Source organism: Urocitellus parryii, chromosome 5, assembly GCF_045843805.1.
Source record: "Urocitellus parryii isolate mUroPar1 chromosome 5, mUroPar1.hap1, whole genome shotgun sequence".
Lineage (NCBI taxonomy): Eukaryota > Metazoa > Chordata > Mammalia > Rodentia > Sciuridae > Urocitellus > Urocitellus parryii.
Genome location: NC_135535.1, coordinates 139072680 through 139089830, shown reverse-complemented (window position 1 = coordinate 139089830; position 17151 = coordinate 139072680). Strand labels below are relative to the sequence as shown.

Sequence of the window (17151 nt, the reverse complement as noted above, 5' to 3'; positions counted from 1 at the left end):
TATGCTTCAGATTTCTGAATCTTAGAATTGGATGTCAATCACTAGAATTTTTATTAGTATCAGTAGCCTATGTAAGGTGGAAGGAATTCAATTATTATTCTCCACTGATCCATTTGATTACTCCTCTACACAGCATTTCAAACCGTGGAAATTTAGTTTTTAACACTCTTATTTACTACAAAGCTATATCACAGAGACATTCATTTGCATAGTGATGAGGTATTTATAGATGTGGATACTTTGGTAGGTTGTCTTATTTAAAATAAAAGTTAATGGGCCCTATCCTTGGGTTTCTGATTGATTCAAGTTAATATATTTAGCCAAAATTCATTTCTGCTATTTGTGTATCCTAAGATATATATATATATATATATATATATATATATATATATATATATATATACACACACACACACACACACACTCACACAATTTGCTAATTCTTCTATGAGAATGATGTGGTTTGCTTCCCATTTTAGTTATATATATATATATATATATATATATATATATATATATATATAGAGAGAGAGAGAGAGAGAGAGAGAGAGAGATAGATATAGATATAGATATAGATATAGATATAGATATAGATATAGATATATAGATAGATATAGATAGATATTGACACTGTTTCTATGAACATTCTTCTACATGTTTTCTGGTGTCCATGGGTAGTAGGGTAAATATTTATGAATAAAGAGCAAGTTTATTAAGTATGCATCTTCAGTTTACTAGGTACTGACTCATTTATGATACATATGCACATTCATACCATCAATAAATGAAAGTTCATCTTATGCTATACAGTCGTCAGGACTTGGTACTGTAGGACTTTGTTTTTCTAGGAAGAAAAATAGTAAATAGTATTTTCTTGAATGATAATGGAGACGAAGCATTTTTATATTTTTTTGATCCTTTGTGTTTACTTTCTGATGATGTATCTGATCATCCTTTTGTCTACTTTTTTGTGCATTATTCATTTTATTGTCCTATTGTATTTATGTTTTATTACTGTTGATGCTTTAGACTTGGTTTATATTTTACTATCTTCATGTCTTGTTGGAGAAGTTATTAATTTTAATGTAATCACATTGAACCATGTTATCCTTGTTTCTATTTTTTAAAAATCTTAAGAAATCCTTCCCTACTCCAAGAAGGTAGAAGTATTCACATTGTTTTTTAAATTATTTTCTGATTTGTTTTCTTTTACACTTAAGTTTTAATTGACTTTTGTATATGGTGTGAGGTAGGTAACCAAATTTTTTATGTCCCTGTGTATAATCATTTTTTAATTTCCATTGCCTGTGTTGTCTTAATCAAGTTTCCACATAATCATGGATCTATATCTGGGTTCAGTTTATTTGTCTAATCCTGAGGAAAATTACGGTCATGTTTTCTTCATTATCTCCTTATAGGTTCCTTTTCCTTTCAAATATTTTCCTATGTTGATCTTCTGCTTTTAATGATGATATCTCAAATAAAATTTCCTCGTAAAAGGACATAGCATTTTTATTAGTTTTATTCCTGGATACTTGATTTAATAAATGATTATTAAATAACATTTCTAACTAAATATTATCAATATTTAGAAGTGCATGTAGATTATTAAATTATCATGAAGTAAAATTGAATTTTGCTTTTGGTTTACAGCTCTATGAATTTAAATGCACATATAAATTTGTATAACCTGCATCCCAATTAGACACAGAACAATTCTATCACCTTAAGAAATTCCCTCATGTATGTGTTTATACTCATGTCCTCCCCAAATCTTGACCTTAGCAACTAAAAGTCTATTGGCCTCAGGCTAGTTTACTCTTTTCAAGAATGCCAGTTAAATGGAAGCACATAATCCTTAATTTTTTGAGATTGCTTTTTCTTACTCAACATAATGCCTTTGAGATTCATCCAAGTTATTATGCAGTTCAATAGTTTATTCTTTTTACTGCCCAGTAGTATTCCATTGAATGAATACCACAGTTGCTTTATCCATTCATTTGTTGAAGCATATTTAGCGTGTTTCACAATTATGAACACAGAAACTATGAACATTGTAACATAGTTTTTATGTGAACTATATTTCAGATTTCTAGAATACAACAAAATACAATTGCTTTATTTAACTTTATGAGAAAATTTCAAATTGCTCTTCAGAATGGCTTTACCATTTCCAATCACTCTGCATCCTCATTAGCACTCTGTATAATACATTGGTTTTTTCATTTTAAACATTCTGTTAAGTAGCCCAGGTTTTTCATGTGCAGCTTTTCAATGATCATGATATTGAGAATCTCTTCATGACACATCTTCCATTTTTATATCTCCTTTGCTGATGTATCTTTTCAAGTCGTTTGTACATTTTTTAAAATTGGGTAGTTTTGTTTGGGGGTATTGAATATATAGGCTCAATACAAGCCCTTTGCACATATTTAATTTGCAAACATCTTTCCCTGTTAGTTGGTAATCATTTTAGTCTCTTAACAGTATCTTTCATAGAATAAAATTTCATAAGTATGATAGAGCCCAATTTACCTTTTGTTCTTTATAGTTTGTGCTTTTGGTATGATGTCTAGGAGGTTTTTTGTTTTGTTTTTACCAAACCCTAAATCACAAAGATTTTCTTCAAAACAGTTTGTAGATTAACATTTTGCTTTTAAGTCTTTTATCATTTTCTATTTAATTTTTACACAGGGTATGAAGTTTAGGTCCAGTTTTACTTTTCTTTCTTGCCTGTGGCTGACTAATTGTTCAAACACTACTTGTTAAAAAGACTCCCTTATTCACTGACTATTCTCATTCATTTATTGTTTTTGTTTCATTATTAATTATGTTAACTGTAGGTACATTGTAGAAACCATCTGAGAATTTTTATTATAAACAGGTGTTGCATTAGCAAATGGCTTTACTGAATTGGTTGATATGATAATTCAATCGTTCTTTAGACAGTTCATACGGTGAGTTGTATTAAGTGATTCATTTTTCAATATTTAAATGATAGTAAAATATCAATATCTGCACTGTCCAGTCTGGTTACCACTAGATGCATGTAGCTATACAGCTATGTGGCTACTGGTGCTAAAAAACTGAACATTTGATTTAGCTAATTTTAATTTAGATATCAAATGAGACATAATGGCCACTGAATTAGCCTGTATATACATGGTACATTTTAACAAAGAAAAGTATAGTATACTGAACAGTACTGATCTAGCTAAATTATAACTAATTTTAATAATATATCTACATGAAAAACAAGCTAAAATCATATCATCTTTAATAACTTTTTTATTTCTAAATATTGTGTCCTTTTCTTAATTTAATAAAATAGTTGGGATATCTAATATCACACTGAATAGAAATGGTGATAGCATGCATCTTTATCTTATTCTTAATATAAAAGAAAATGTTGCTACTACTTCACTTGTGTATACACAAACATGTATATGCCTATACGAATAAAATTTCCATAAGAGAACACTTTCCATATTCAGAAATACTGAGCATCATGTTAATATGTTTAATCATCATGCTTAAATGCTTGTTAATTCTAAGAAGCAAAGCCATGTACTTCTAAATGTCATTTAATAGATAAAAAATTTTAATCTGTTTCTTCTACTGGTTTCATATAAGATATGTTGAATAGAACCAGAAAAATAAAAATGCATTTGAATTATTCTTGGAATTGTGAAAGTGTTTTATCCAATCCTGTTTAATTTTGGTTTAACTTGTGTATGGAGAAATAGTTTTTAGAGGCTTTACCATTGCAGGGACACACACAGAATTCTTCAGTGCTTCCTCCTACTTTAAGGGAAAAAGTCATTTTTCTGGGCTACTGGAATGCACTGACTAAAGTACAGAGAACTAACTCAGCTTGTACCTGAGGCAAGCACCAGATTCTGTAAGCACTCTATTTTTAGTTTTAGAAAAATCACTTTGTGCGGATTTAATGGGGAGAAAACAAGTATTTTAAAGTCTATAATGCATTTCTTTGTCTGGATGTACTTAAGGGGAGAATGAAAATGTTTTATTTTAAATAAAAAAGTTTCACAGTTAAATAAATGGAACTAAACAAGGAAAAATCCATCTGTAACTCCATAGCCCACTGTTGTGTCTTCTTTTATCTCACAACATTTTCTAAAAAGTCAGTTCAATGGCAACAAGAAAAATATCTTCACCAGCGTTACCCTTTATAAATTTTACAAGTGCATGGGAAAACAGATGTATACCAATATACCTGAAACAAGACACACAATTTTAGAAAATTCTACAACTTATTTGTCTGCTAATCTTAACCTATTTTATCATTGTTCATTTCTTTTTCCTAATTTTTACAACAGGGACTTATGAATGTTCACCACCTTCTATATCTTATAGTGATTCTAATGTATTAATATAATTTTCATATCAACTGATAAAATTAGGACTCACAGAAGCTAACTGTGCAACTTTAAAAACCAAGAAAAAATCCATGCCTGGTTTGAAAAAAATCATGACCATGTCAAGAGTCTAATATGTCACTCTTTCTCTCCCAGGATCTGCACAATGTACTAAAATATTGTCAAAGGAATTGATTCCTATAGTGTAACTTCCAAGCTGTTTCTATTATACACATTACAAAACTCATAAAACAGCATCACCTGTTTTCAGCTGAAACTGGTTACAAAAGACTACTACTTTCTCAGGCAATGCTAGAAATTTGCAATAATTGGATGGTCGGAAATCCTGTCATACAGATTACTCCATGATAACAAAGATATCAACCAGATATAATTAAAGTAATTGAAGTCAAACAAATAGATATAATTAAAGTATAAATATTGTTTTCTTCATTTTATTGGGATGTTTACTGGTGTAAACACTAATATATTCATTTTGTTGATTCAATATTAGTTCAAAGAGGATTCTCTAAAATGTAATTCAAAAATACTTAGAATATTTCACACATCTAATTTACTGAGACAGTAAATCTTTCTAACCGGGCACAGTGGCACATGCCTGTAATTCCAGCTGCTTGGGAGGCTGAGGCAGGATGATTGCAAATTCAAGGCCAGCCTCAGTAACTTAGCAAAGCCCTAAGTCATTTAAAAAGTGAGACCCTGTCTCAAAATAAAAAATAAAAATGGCTAGGGATGTGGCCCATTTATTAAGTACCCCTCGCTTCAATCCCTGGTACCCCAAAGTAAATTAAAAAGATAAGCTATAAGTTACCAGAATCAGTCATCTTTTTAAATTAGAAAAATTATATTTACTTAATTTTTAAAGTGACAATTATAAAAATGTCATATAATTCCTTTCTACATGCATTTATCTCCCCATCTCTTTCTATACTTAATGCATAGAGACAGAAATACTTTTTAAGAATAATATATGAAAAAGAAAAATAAGTTCTAATCCTGGACTATAGCATAAAGACAATGTTAAAAAACGATTATGATTTTACTGTTGAAAGAAATTTATGATATTTTTAGCAATATGATAGTAGAGCATTAAAATAAATTTCCATTATAGGATTAATTCAATTTCTTGGTTTTCGAATATAAATTGTAATATACATTGAAATATATATTGTTGAAAAATCAAAACAATATAAAGAGTAAAGTATGAGTTTTCATTCACACCCAATGTCTAACCTATTATTACTTGTCCTATACTTTACCACTTTTACTAGTTTCTTAGTCTTTACCCAATATTCTTCATGAAGCTACAATACAACATGGAAACATTTATGTTTTTATTGACCTCAGAATGTTGAGCAATTTGCCTCATGTGACTAAATTGAGTAAGTTTAAAGGCAAATTCAAACTTACACTGTCTGATTTTAAAGGTCAGATGCTTCATTATATCAATGTTACTGCTCCTGAAGACTGGATGGATCTTTTAGGTGCCCTTAGTTATTTTTGTTGTTATTGTTACTGTTGTATGGTTTTAATTTGGGAGATCTCTTTTTTTATTTTTTATTTTCTTTTAAGTTGAAAGAAGTTTGGTGGTGTTTTTGTGGAGACCTTTCTATTAACACAGACTTACCAAGTGTCCTCTATAAGAACTATTATGATTATTAACACTCAGGTACTTACTGGTCTTCCAAGTTACACTCTTCTTCACCCTAAATCATTCATTAGAAGATCCATTTTCAAATATTTCTCTGTCAGAGTCAGAGGATATGGACAACCCGAGATCAACACCTGTGTTCCAGCAGTGCTGCTGAACACCCCAGCCTGCCTTCCTCCATCACTTCTGGTACCACCAAAGCTTACCTTTCCTTTGCTGATGATAAAGAAGGTGTCCCCTCTTGCTCCTTGCCTGATAATATATTCCCCATTTTCATAGTGAGTCTGAAAAATAGAAATAGTGAGAGAAAATATTAAGAAAGGAATGATCTACAAAACAGTTCAACTTCTTCAAATATCAGTCCTCAGGGATGCAGTCACCCTGAAGGAATTTCTTCTCTCAAGCTGAGAATCTGTTGTGATCTGAAAACGAATAATAGTCAATAAATGCAATCATTACAAAGATATCACATCTACAATGCTCATTTAAAAATGTTTTGTGAATATCATTTTTCTTGGTAATTATATTTATCTTTTTAAATTCACTCATTTCAGTTGTTTGATGAAAATACTTTTTTCTTCCATCAACTAACATGAAATGAAATAGCAGAGCTACTAATTAAACTGATCTTTCTGTATAATTTTATTTGTCACTCTCATTTTGTTTTACCATTCTCATAATGATAGCTTATTTTTTTCCCCTCTGAGAAATTACTGTGACGTATAAAAAAAAAAATCTTCCTTTGAATCTAGGTTTACTTTTACTGTGAATTAAATGACCCAAGATACTTTTTAAGGTACCACTTCATGACTTAATGTCCTTGCTTGAGCAATTTAGGTTTAGCCCTGTTAAACAGAATGTTTTAATTTTATGGGCTAAATTCTGGTCCAGCATCTGTCCAGCATAAACTATCAAAGGAAGAGCAAGCTAAGACTGAAAGAGGATTATCACAGTCAGTGGGTCTGACTCAGATATCACCACTAAGTCCATTCCCAGGGTGAAGATTACTCCTGCAATAAACAAAAGTAATTTCTATAAGGAGAGGTGGAAGAAAGTGTGTTGCTGGGTCAGAAGGAAAAACAGAAAAATGTAATGGTACCACCTGGCCCCATCCTTCTCTGCAGCTTAGCAGGAGAGCTATATCTTGGGAAAGAAAATATTACCTTACATACCACATAAGAAACAGATTTCATGGTTTACACAAAACATCCATTAGACTAATCACTACTATTTGTCTTTATATTTCAATACCATTTTTTTCTTAGCACTTTATTCTCTTCTATCTTAAAATGACCTTTCAATAATATTTGATATTGACAACAGCCATATTTTCCTTATTTATTTATAAATTTAACATATTACCTAATCTGTCACTTATTATTTTTCACTCAAATTAGTTCATTTGCCTAGTAACAAGATTTTTAGTTAACAGTTTTTCCTTATTTTCCTTGTCAATCTCAGTCATTATATGCTATATATAATCTGTTATGTACACTTTAAGACTATTTTCCTACATTATAAACATGTATGCATATATACACATATACATATAAATAATTATTTCTAACAAAATTAGGATTATAGGATGCACATTATTTACCTAATTTATTCTATTTAGCAAGGTTATCTATGTTTGATTTTCATCTTGCTTCATTAGAATTGGAAGATCTTTACAACACGGAGATTTGAAAAACAAAATCACAATAGTCTGCTTTTTATATCCACTCAAACATTTTTTAATGATGTCCTTCTTATAGGCATTGATTACACAAAGATGAGTTAAGACAAAATTCCTAATAGCAACACTTAGTAGATCTTTTTTTGATGGTAAAAATTTATAGTTGCATTGTCCAATATGGTAGCCACCTGCTACTTGGGTTGTTGAGCCTTCACAGTATTTTCAAGTGTGTTTAATTTTATTTAAAATAGCCACACATTTCTAGTAGCTATTGAATTGGATAGCACAGGTAACAGCTAAAAGTGACAAGCAGAGAGTCACAATTTGCAGAAGTTGAGCAGGGGGAAGGATGGCATCTTTCCCACCCTTGATGTTTCCTCCCATATGAATGGAACTCAATAAAACCCAGACCTCTCTTTCCCTTCCCTCACTCTTGCACTAAAGGAGATGACGTGATGACATGGCTTATCTGATCAATTTGTAAGTGATCCACAATGTATGCTCATCTCTGCTTCTTATTTCTTCTCCCTGAAGGAGAGTATCCTCTGCTGCTTCTCCAGGGGAAAGTTCTTCTTCCTGTTGCAGCGAGTGTGTCCTTGTCTCTGCTTCTGTAACATGATAGCTACTTCAGCCCCATTAAATGATCTGGTTTGGGACCCAAACTACATCCTCTAACTCACATTTTATTAGTAGTCAGAAGGAAATATAATAAAATATTATTATTTTGTAATATTACTTTAGCTTTATTTATCTTACAATTCATCTTATTTCTCACTTGGTTCCTAAACCAAGACTCTTCAAAACCTCAAAATTATCCAGTATGCACAATGCTACATTGTACTAAAACCCAGGGTTAAGTGAGAAAAGTCTTGAGGAAACCTGACTTTTCCCCATAGTTCATCTGGAAAGGATTCTTGAGTCCCACCTAAAGGATGAAGAAGAGGTCACTGGATATTCAATAGGAAAATGCCACCTCAAGAAGAGGAGATGCAGCAGCTTATTATGGTCTCATAATACAACAGATATATAATTTTAAAAAAATGTTATTAAGTTTGAAGAAATCTTAGCTCATCTGAGATCATTTCCTTCATCTCCTTCCTTAAAAAAAAAGAACAGTCATATTCATGAGAGTTATTTCCCTTCAAAAAGAAAAAGTTATTTGTCCCTATTAAAAGTTGCAAAGGTAAGTGTTTCCTAACCCTAGCACTACTGATATTTTGAAGCAGATAGTTCATTGTTTTAGGAAGCTGTTCTGGATACCCTGTCTGACATAGGCATCTGACATGACCTCTACCCATTAGATACCAGTAGCACTATAGTCCCAGTTGTAAAAATATAAAATGTCCCAAGACATTGCCAATTAACCTTTTGGAGGCACATTTGAACCTAATTGAGAACAGCAATTCTAAATTGTTTACGTTCTTCATTACTTCATCTTAGAGAATTGAGAGGTTAGCAGAAATATCCAGAAACAGTCTAGTTATTTAGTTCATCTGAATTATCTAATAATCTTCTTAATATCATCTGACATAGATTTTATAACTTGACATTCACAAATGTCATATCAATTATTTTAGTTCACTTACATAGGCACTCACTGAACATATTTCCACGCTGCATAAGTTCATAAAACTCAGAGATTCAGAGAGGAGCCTATGGGACAGTGCCTAAAGCCATTCCACGTTTGAGAAAGATAATATTAATGGTGTCATAACACCAGAACTGGAATGTCTATGCTCCCCTGAAACATTTCACTGTACCTGAGGAGGAGAAAACCATGCACGCTGATTCTTTGAAAGGTACTCCAATTATGCTAACCAAAAGCCAGCAATTTCAATATTTTTGAGGTTCAATTTGTAGTTCTGCCAGTTTCTTATCTCAAATTAAATCACAAAAGTACAGAGAGCTTCGAATGGGAAGCAACCCTAGCATTTAGTTAGTTTCCTTGTAAAGGATTCCAGATTTGCTAGGATAAAAGCCAATCTCTCTAACACAGCCTACAAGACTGTGTATAACCTGCTCAGTGCCATGGTTTCTTTGCACCCTTCCCCCACTTTGCCCTGCAGGCAGTTCCTCAACTGTGCCACCACCAAGCCTCCATACTCCCAATGCTGCACACCCTGTCATATTTCACCTTGTGACAACCTTCTTCCCTTTTGGATTTTCTCCATGCCTGACCTGGCCAATCACTACTGTACACACGCCACCTTCACCCACCAACCCACACACACCTCATCCCACCACAACACAGAACCTAGCTAAATTAGACCCATTATTTGAACTAATAATACCATAAAGCTCTCTTTATTGCCCTTTCCTGAGCTTTCAGTTAATAATTTACTTGTATTGATATTTTTTCAATTGATTTTAAGTCCTATGAAAGCAAAATCATGTCTGATTTTTTTTCTCATTAAAATATCTCCAGTACCCACCTTTGTGCTTGGATTAAGTAGAAGCTCCAAAAATATTAATGGCATGAATTAGGTAGTCTTCCTCAGTCCCCATCTTTAGCATTGTCCATGGTCCATTAATTAGTATGGTTTCTACCTATAATATATGACCCAAGCCCATTTTTTCCCCTTTTTTTATCTCCCTATTCCAAGACAAAAAACACATCTTCCTAAGACTAAATCCTCCTACTTAGTCTCCCTGCCTCGGACCCACCTACCACATATCAGTTCATTTATTCTCATTGCAACCAAGTAAATTTTCAAATAATACATCAGTTGAAATCATTCTATTATCTAAAATATCCCAGTGACTTCTTGGTACAATTAACACCATAAGCAACTTACTGTGGTCTCTTCAGTTCCCTGCATTCTGACTGGCCACCCCCTCACCTCTCCATCCTTGTCACCCTAACTCAGTTTCAGACATGCTAGCCTTGTATTGCCAGGCTGGGTCTCTCCTCAGAACTTTGTACTTAAGGAGCCTTCTGTCTGCAGCACTCTTTTGCAAGATCTTCATTAGCATCTTCTTCTCATCACTGGGCCTCAGCAAGGCCTGTGGTTACTGCCTGAATCATTACATTCCCATCTGCCTTGATTGTACTATTAGAATCTCATCTCTGCTGAGACACCCATTTGTATTTGAACTCCTGGGATTCAGTATAAGTCAACCTGACCGCCACTGGATAAGACAGACATTGCAGGGGCAGAATAGCAGGCAGGTCCCTGCCTCATCCTGATAGCTTTGTATGGGCGTATCCTGAGGACATGTGATTCATCCTTGCCTTAATAAGGAACTAGAGCTGATTGTTACAAGCTCCCACACTGCTGAACGGGATAAGTGTGAAAGTGCCCAGGGCAAGAAGATCTGAGACTGAATGAGCTTAATTTAGGGAATTAATTTATGACTTGCACCTGGATGTATGAAGCCACAAGATTGGCTGTCTCCCAACCTGTCTCTCAGGCACTTCGGATTTGACACAAAGGTATAAAAGTTCCCTGCTATGGGCCCAGATGTAATTCTTAAAGGAATTAGAGGGATGGTCACCACAATGAACAGGAATTATTGGCAACTTTACATTCTCTTTGGGCCTAGGAGACCAAGAAAATGAGTATGTTTCTATGTCCTTTGTTCAATTCAACTCATGAAATCTCTTTAGTGAGTTGCAAACAGTATTCTTTTTTAATGGAACAGAAAACATTGAGTGAATCACATATAGTAAGGATACTTATAAATGAAATAGTTTTACATCTATGTGAATACTTAGGTGTGTAGTAGACCCCAAGACCAACTGTATTCCTTACCCCAACAATGAGACTTTGATAAAATAAGTACTTTTCTTTCTTTACAAAGGATATAATACCTTTAGAACACTGATTTATCTTGACTTCTACATCAACTCACCTTTAGTAATTTTGTCATCATTAACAAATACAATTGTATTTTTTCTTTTTTCTTGAATTATTTCACTTTTTTCTTTTTGAAATTTGTTCTAATTAGTTATACATGACAGTATAATGCATTTTGACACATCATACATAAATGGAGTATAACTTTTCATTCTCTGATTGTACGTGATGTACAATCACACCAGTTGTGTAATCATATATGCACACAAGATAATAATGTTGACTCCTTCTATCATTTCTACCCCAAACACCCCCACTTGCCTTTACTCCCCTCTGTGCAATCCAAAGTGCCTCTATTCTTCCCTCCCTTTCTCCACCTCATTGTGAATTAGCCTAATATCAGAGAAAACATTTGGCCTTTGGATTGGGGGGATTGGCTTATTTAACCTAGCCAGAGATTATCCAGCTCCACCCATTAACTGGCAAATGCCATAATTTTTTAGACGTTGAAAGTACTGATCCTTCTTTAAAAGGATTTATAATCACCGTCATTAAGTAAAGAACACTGATTCGGGTCACCTCTTTTTTTTTTCCCTTCTTGGGTCTCTGGATTTCTCTCTTCAATCTTCTCATCTTTCCTGATTTCTGACAAAGTACAATCATTTATATTTTTGCATATTTAAGTACTCAGTTGTCCACACATTTAATACTTCTCATTGTGCAAGAAAACTATATAGGTTTTTTTCTTCCCTAAACTTCAAACATTCTTGAGTTTTTTTGGTGGCAAGATCAGATCATGAGACTTTAAGCCTCTTGAGTACCTACAGAATTTATGATTCCAAGACAGCTGTTGGCCAGCAGTAGCCATCTGGACTAACTGAATCCTTACTCTGAATATCAGACAAAGGAGGAGAAAATCTGAGCTGAAATTCCATACATGCTTGGATTTTGTTTGATGTTTAACTGAGCCCTTTAATGACATCATTTTCCAAATGGATTTTCAATCTCTGTTTTTCCTCTCAGAGAGTTTTGATGTGATCAAATTCGATAGCATGATGACTCAGAGATATATCAATGTAGGCCTACAAAAATGCTGAAAATCTCTACAAGGAGCAGTTCCTTTCAGAACTATTCATTTCACAACAGAATAGAATGGTTTATAGAGTAGACAAGCAAGCATTCTCATTCCACATAATTAAACTATAACTCAAATTTAACAATTTGATCTATGAAGGCAATTAGCTTCAGCTGAACTTGGAAATTGTTTGCCCTGACAGATTATGAAATGTGTCACAGGGAAGCATACAATCTAGTGTTTCAGAATCATCATCTGAAGTATGAATAGGTTTTGAATTTTGACCAAAATAAATACAGTGTGAGGAGGAATAAAAGAAAAATTAATCACAGTTTCTCATGAACCCTATCACAGACATAGTTGCATAAGTCAAAAGTACATCAAATTCACTCAATATCCTTGAGGATTTTAAAATAAACACTTTGCATTTCTCTTTGGGAAAGCACTATTCGTTTTAGAGGGCATCTTGAGTCATTGAGGACAATAAAGAAGGGAAAGCAGGCGGGATCTAGGTTACGTGTGGGAGGAAAGGAATAGATCCTTAGGCACTTGATACTGCTCTCACAATGAGGATGCTTTGTTTCCATATAGACTGGTTTGAGAGGTAGAGGTTATAAAATCATTTATGATTCCTGCCCCAGTTTTATTCCTCAATATGACACAGAACCACTACACTGGGGTAGGTAAGGCTAAGAGTTTCTCAAGAATTAAGGGACAATCCCAATTCTTAAAGAATGTGGAATTCAGGTATATTTTGGAGCTAATAATAAATGTGGAGTAGAAAACACTCAACAGCTTTCACCTCAAGGACACACACCAATTGGAAAGCACACAGGCTCTAACAGGGTCCTGAAGACCTTTGAAATCCTGGAGAAGTGTAGAGGTCCAGGAATGTTCTGGGGCAGCAGTCAGAAGCTCCTGGGAAAGGCTGTTCACTTACAGATGTGCTACTGTTTCAACATGTTAATGACTTGTGGCCACAACATTGAAGAAAAGCCCTGGAAACATCCTTCTCCACCTTTGTAGCCCCTGACAGTCACTGCTTCACACATACTTTAAAGGTTCTAATTCAGGATGAACATCACTATGGTGATGGTAGTTGTAATGACAGAACAGAGAAAAATAAAATAGCTAAACCTGTACAGAGGTGGAGGACATATCATCACCAAAACCAGAGGTCCCAGCTAACAGTTAGATAGCTAAAAGTATGAAATGGATATAGCAAAGGAAAAAAAGCAACATTAGAAGTGGTGTGTATAGTAATAGCAATGGAGCACAGAAAGAGAAGATTAAGAGAAAACACAGATGAGCAACATGTGTGCAAGTCAGAGATTGCATATCTAGGGGGTAATGGACTTTTTGGTCACCAGAGAGAAGTATGCAAATGTCACAGAAAAATTTAATCAAACTTGAATAGATTCCACTTTTAGATGAGCTATGTCATTGTGTCTCTGCAGATATTCACTACTTAAAAGAAGAGGGAGAACTTTTGTTATCCAACAATCCACAAGAGTTGCTATCTACTGTTTGGGACATGTGCAGTTCAGCCAGTATCCTGAGGACAAATTTTCAGAGTACGGCTATTGTGGAAGCTCTAGTGGGTACTATTTTCATTTAAGTGGGACCTCAAGGAGTTCAGGCTGCATTCTTGCATGTTTTTCCACTATTTCCATCAGCAGAAATGGGATTATTTTTTAAAGAAACATTCAGTTGAGATCCCACTAATTCTCATGAACACAATATTACTGGATATTTTAGAATAACTGCAAAGATTCATGGTCACACTCTAGGGGCAACTCACATCATAATTCATAATAGCTGCTATTAATTTCATGCTTCCTACATGCTAGTCAGTGTGTTAAGGATATCTCAAATAGGACAATGGCCCTCTGAGGTCTTAAGATTACAATTTGCTAGAACAAAGTGGAAGCTTGGACAGGTTGAATCATTTTTCCAAGATCACCTGGCAAGCAAACTTTGCAGACAAAATTTGAATCCATGTTTGCTTTTGAAAGCCTGTGCTTACAGTTTGAGTTTCTACTCTTATAGAAAATCAATTTTTCTTAACCTAAAGAAGAAAAAAAACTCACTAGGAACATATTGATAGTAGTAATCCTAGATATACTGCTTAGACAGAGATTTTGAAGTCTTGAATTTTATTGTATCTCCATTACAAGGTAGTTACTTCTATTAAAAGAGACTGATTGTAAAACATAGCTATAATCTTACCACTCTTCCACTCGAAAACTTGAAGCGCTCTACCTCCTCTGGAGCATCATATTTAAACTCGTTGCTGGGGTTTTTCAGGCCTTCTGGGATCTGGCACTTGTTTGAATACCCATCTCTTGCTACACTGCAGCCATCTCTGGGTCTTAACTGCTCCCAGATACCTTCTCCCTCAGGTGCTTCACACCTGCTGTTCCTTCTTGTTGGAATGTGGAATGTTCTTTTACTACCTTCTCAACTTATTAAACCTAGTTCCTTAATAAATCTTCCCTTGATCCTCCAAATCATCATTACCATAACATAATACATTTTTGTTTCACAATTCTTATTCCATTTGGTAATCTTATTTAAATATCTTCCTTTGACCCAAATGAGAGTGGAGTCCACATGTTTTTACCCTCCAACCCCAACTATAGCAGCCACAGTATCTTATACTTACAAGGGGCTCAATAAATACTTTAATTAAATACATGAATTTGTATTAATGTACTGCTTGTTTTGCACTTTTTAAGACATCAAATCCTTAACAAGGCTATTCATTCAATTTTAAAAATCATTAAATTAGTATTACTAACAAATATTTTATAATTTTCAAAGAATACATGCACACACATATACACACACTTAGCCATTAAAAGAAGCCCTTTGGATACTAAAAGCCTTATATTATCTCCACTTTTCAGATAAGGGATTAAAACTAAAAAGTAATTATTTATTTTAACATCTGAAGAATTCTAGCTATGTGGCAGCCATAATGCTAAGCACATACCTGGATTATTTTATTCCCTGAAAGCTTGAAATGAAATATAAAGGTACTTCTTATAGGTGTGACATATTAAGAGTTTTTAAGCATAAATATGGGAACTAATTTAATTATGTTCAAACCTGTGTTGTTTTGTATTTAGAGGAGAAATTCACAAAGAACCCCTTTAAAAATAAATCTCACTGAGAGTCAGTTTTTCATTTTATTCTATTTCCCTACCTGGTTTTATGGGAATATGGTGTTGAGGTAAATTGGCAGCAGTTTTGTTTGAGACTACATAATGGATCTGACCTAGCAATAGCATTTTATATGGCTGTGACAAAAGACTTATTCTGGCCATAAATGCAATGTAAAAAGTGAAATGAAGGCTATAGTATCATAAGATATAATATACCTTGCATCATTATGAAATGATGTATCTCTCCCTCTTAAGCAAAATTCCATAAAACTCCTGTTCCTATTTTCACAGATTTAGTTGAAATTCATTTAGGCTGTTATGCTCATTTTAAATTTTTAGTAATATCTATAGAGCATATCTAATATTCTTTGATTGATCTGGGTTCATTATTGACATTCATTTTTGTTCTAAGCCAAAGTATGGTAGTATGGTATGCCCTGGTAGTAACTGAGGCAGGCAGGTGACACAGTCTTACAAGGCTACTCTCCACCACTGACCTTTTTTGAGTTCTCTTGTTTCTTTCCTTGATGCAAAAATGGTTAGTTCTGACTTACCTCAACCTTCAGAGTCACTTCAAAGTGCCTCAATATGCCATAACCCAAATCAGTTCATATCAAAAAACAATAAAGTAAATAATTTAGGTACTAGGTATACACAGACAAGTAAGACATGCTTTCAAGAGATAGAGTTTAGACTATGGAATCAGATCATTTAAAAGTAACAGAAGTGCTTTGCGGGAGGTATTGTACAGCATAAAAGCCTTAATAGCATGGGAGTTCAGAGAATAACTCCTAGAAAATATAGCAACTAATTTGAGCCTTGATGGGTGCACAGGAACTACCTAGATGAAAAAGTAGCTGTTGGGAGAGAAGAAAGGAAGGGCAAGGGCTCAGAAACATGAAATACCATAGTCAGCCAGAGAATGATGATATTCTCAGCATTAGCAGAGCCTAAGTTTAGGCAGCAAGTAGTAGGACCTGAGGCTTGAGAGATATGAAGGTAACCATGGATGATGGTATGCCTGCTTGACTTTAGCCATCATGGGAGGACCCACAGACAGGATTTCAACATGGAAGCAACACCAAGTCAGTATGAGTTCAGATGGAACATGGTCGCTTTTCAAATATTTTTTGAGTGAATGTATGAATTCTTCAAAATATTGGAATTAAGCAAATGGTGAGGAAATACAGCAGAGAGAACAGTTTTAGGTTGGAACCATTTTTTGCAGAACTACTTGAGGATATAGTCTCTCCTTGTTCTAGGTATGCAGGCTGATATCTGCTTCTAATCATCTATGTATTGGGAAACCACAGGTAGGAAAGCCATACAGCTTCTAACCTTGACTGTTCACTAATACCACTAGAGAGAACTTCAGAGTCCTAC

At 34.0% G+C, this 17151-nt stretch overlaps 1 protein-coding gene across 2 annotated transcripts in view; it reads right to left on the bottom strand.

Moving 5' to 3' along the window:
• Prkg1 (protein kinase cGMP-dependent 1) overlaps positions 1-17151 on the bottom strand; it is a 1169615-nt gene that overhangs the window by 194346 nt on the left and 958118 nt on the right. For both annotated transcript variants that reach the window (XM_026410547.2, XM_026410546.2), the window contains exon 6: positions 6258-6335. In XM_026410547.2, the coding sequence (XP_026266332.1) occupies positions 6258-6335 (78 nt within the window). The remainder of the gene's footprint in view (positions 1-6257; positions 6336-17151) is intronic.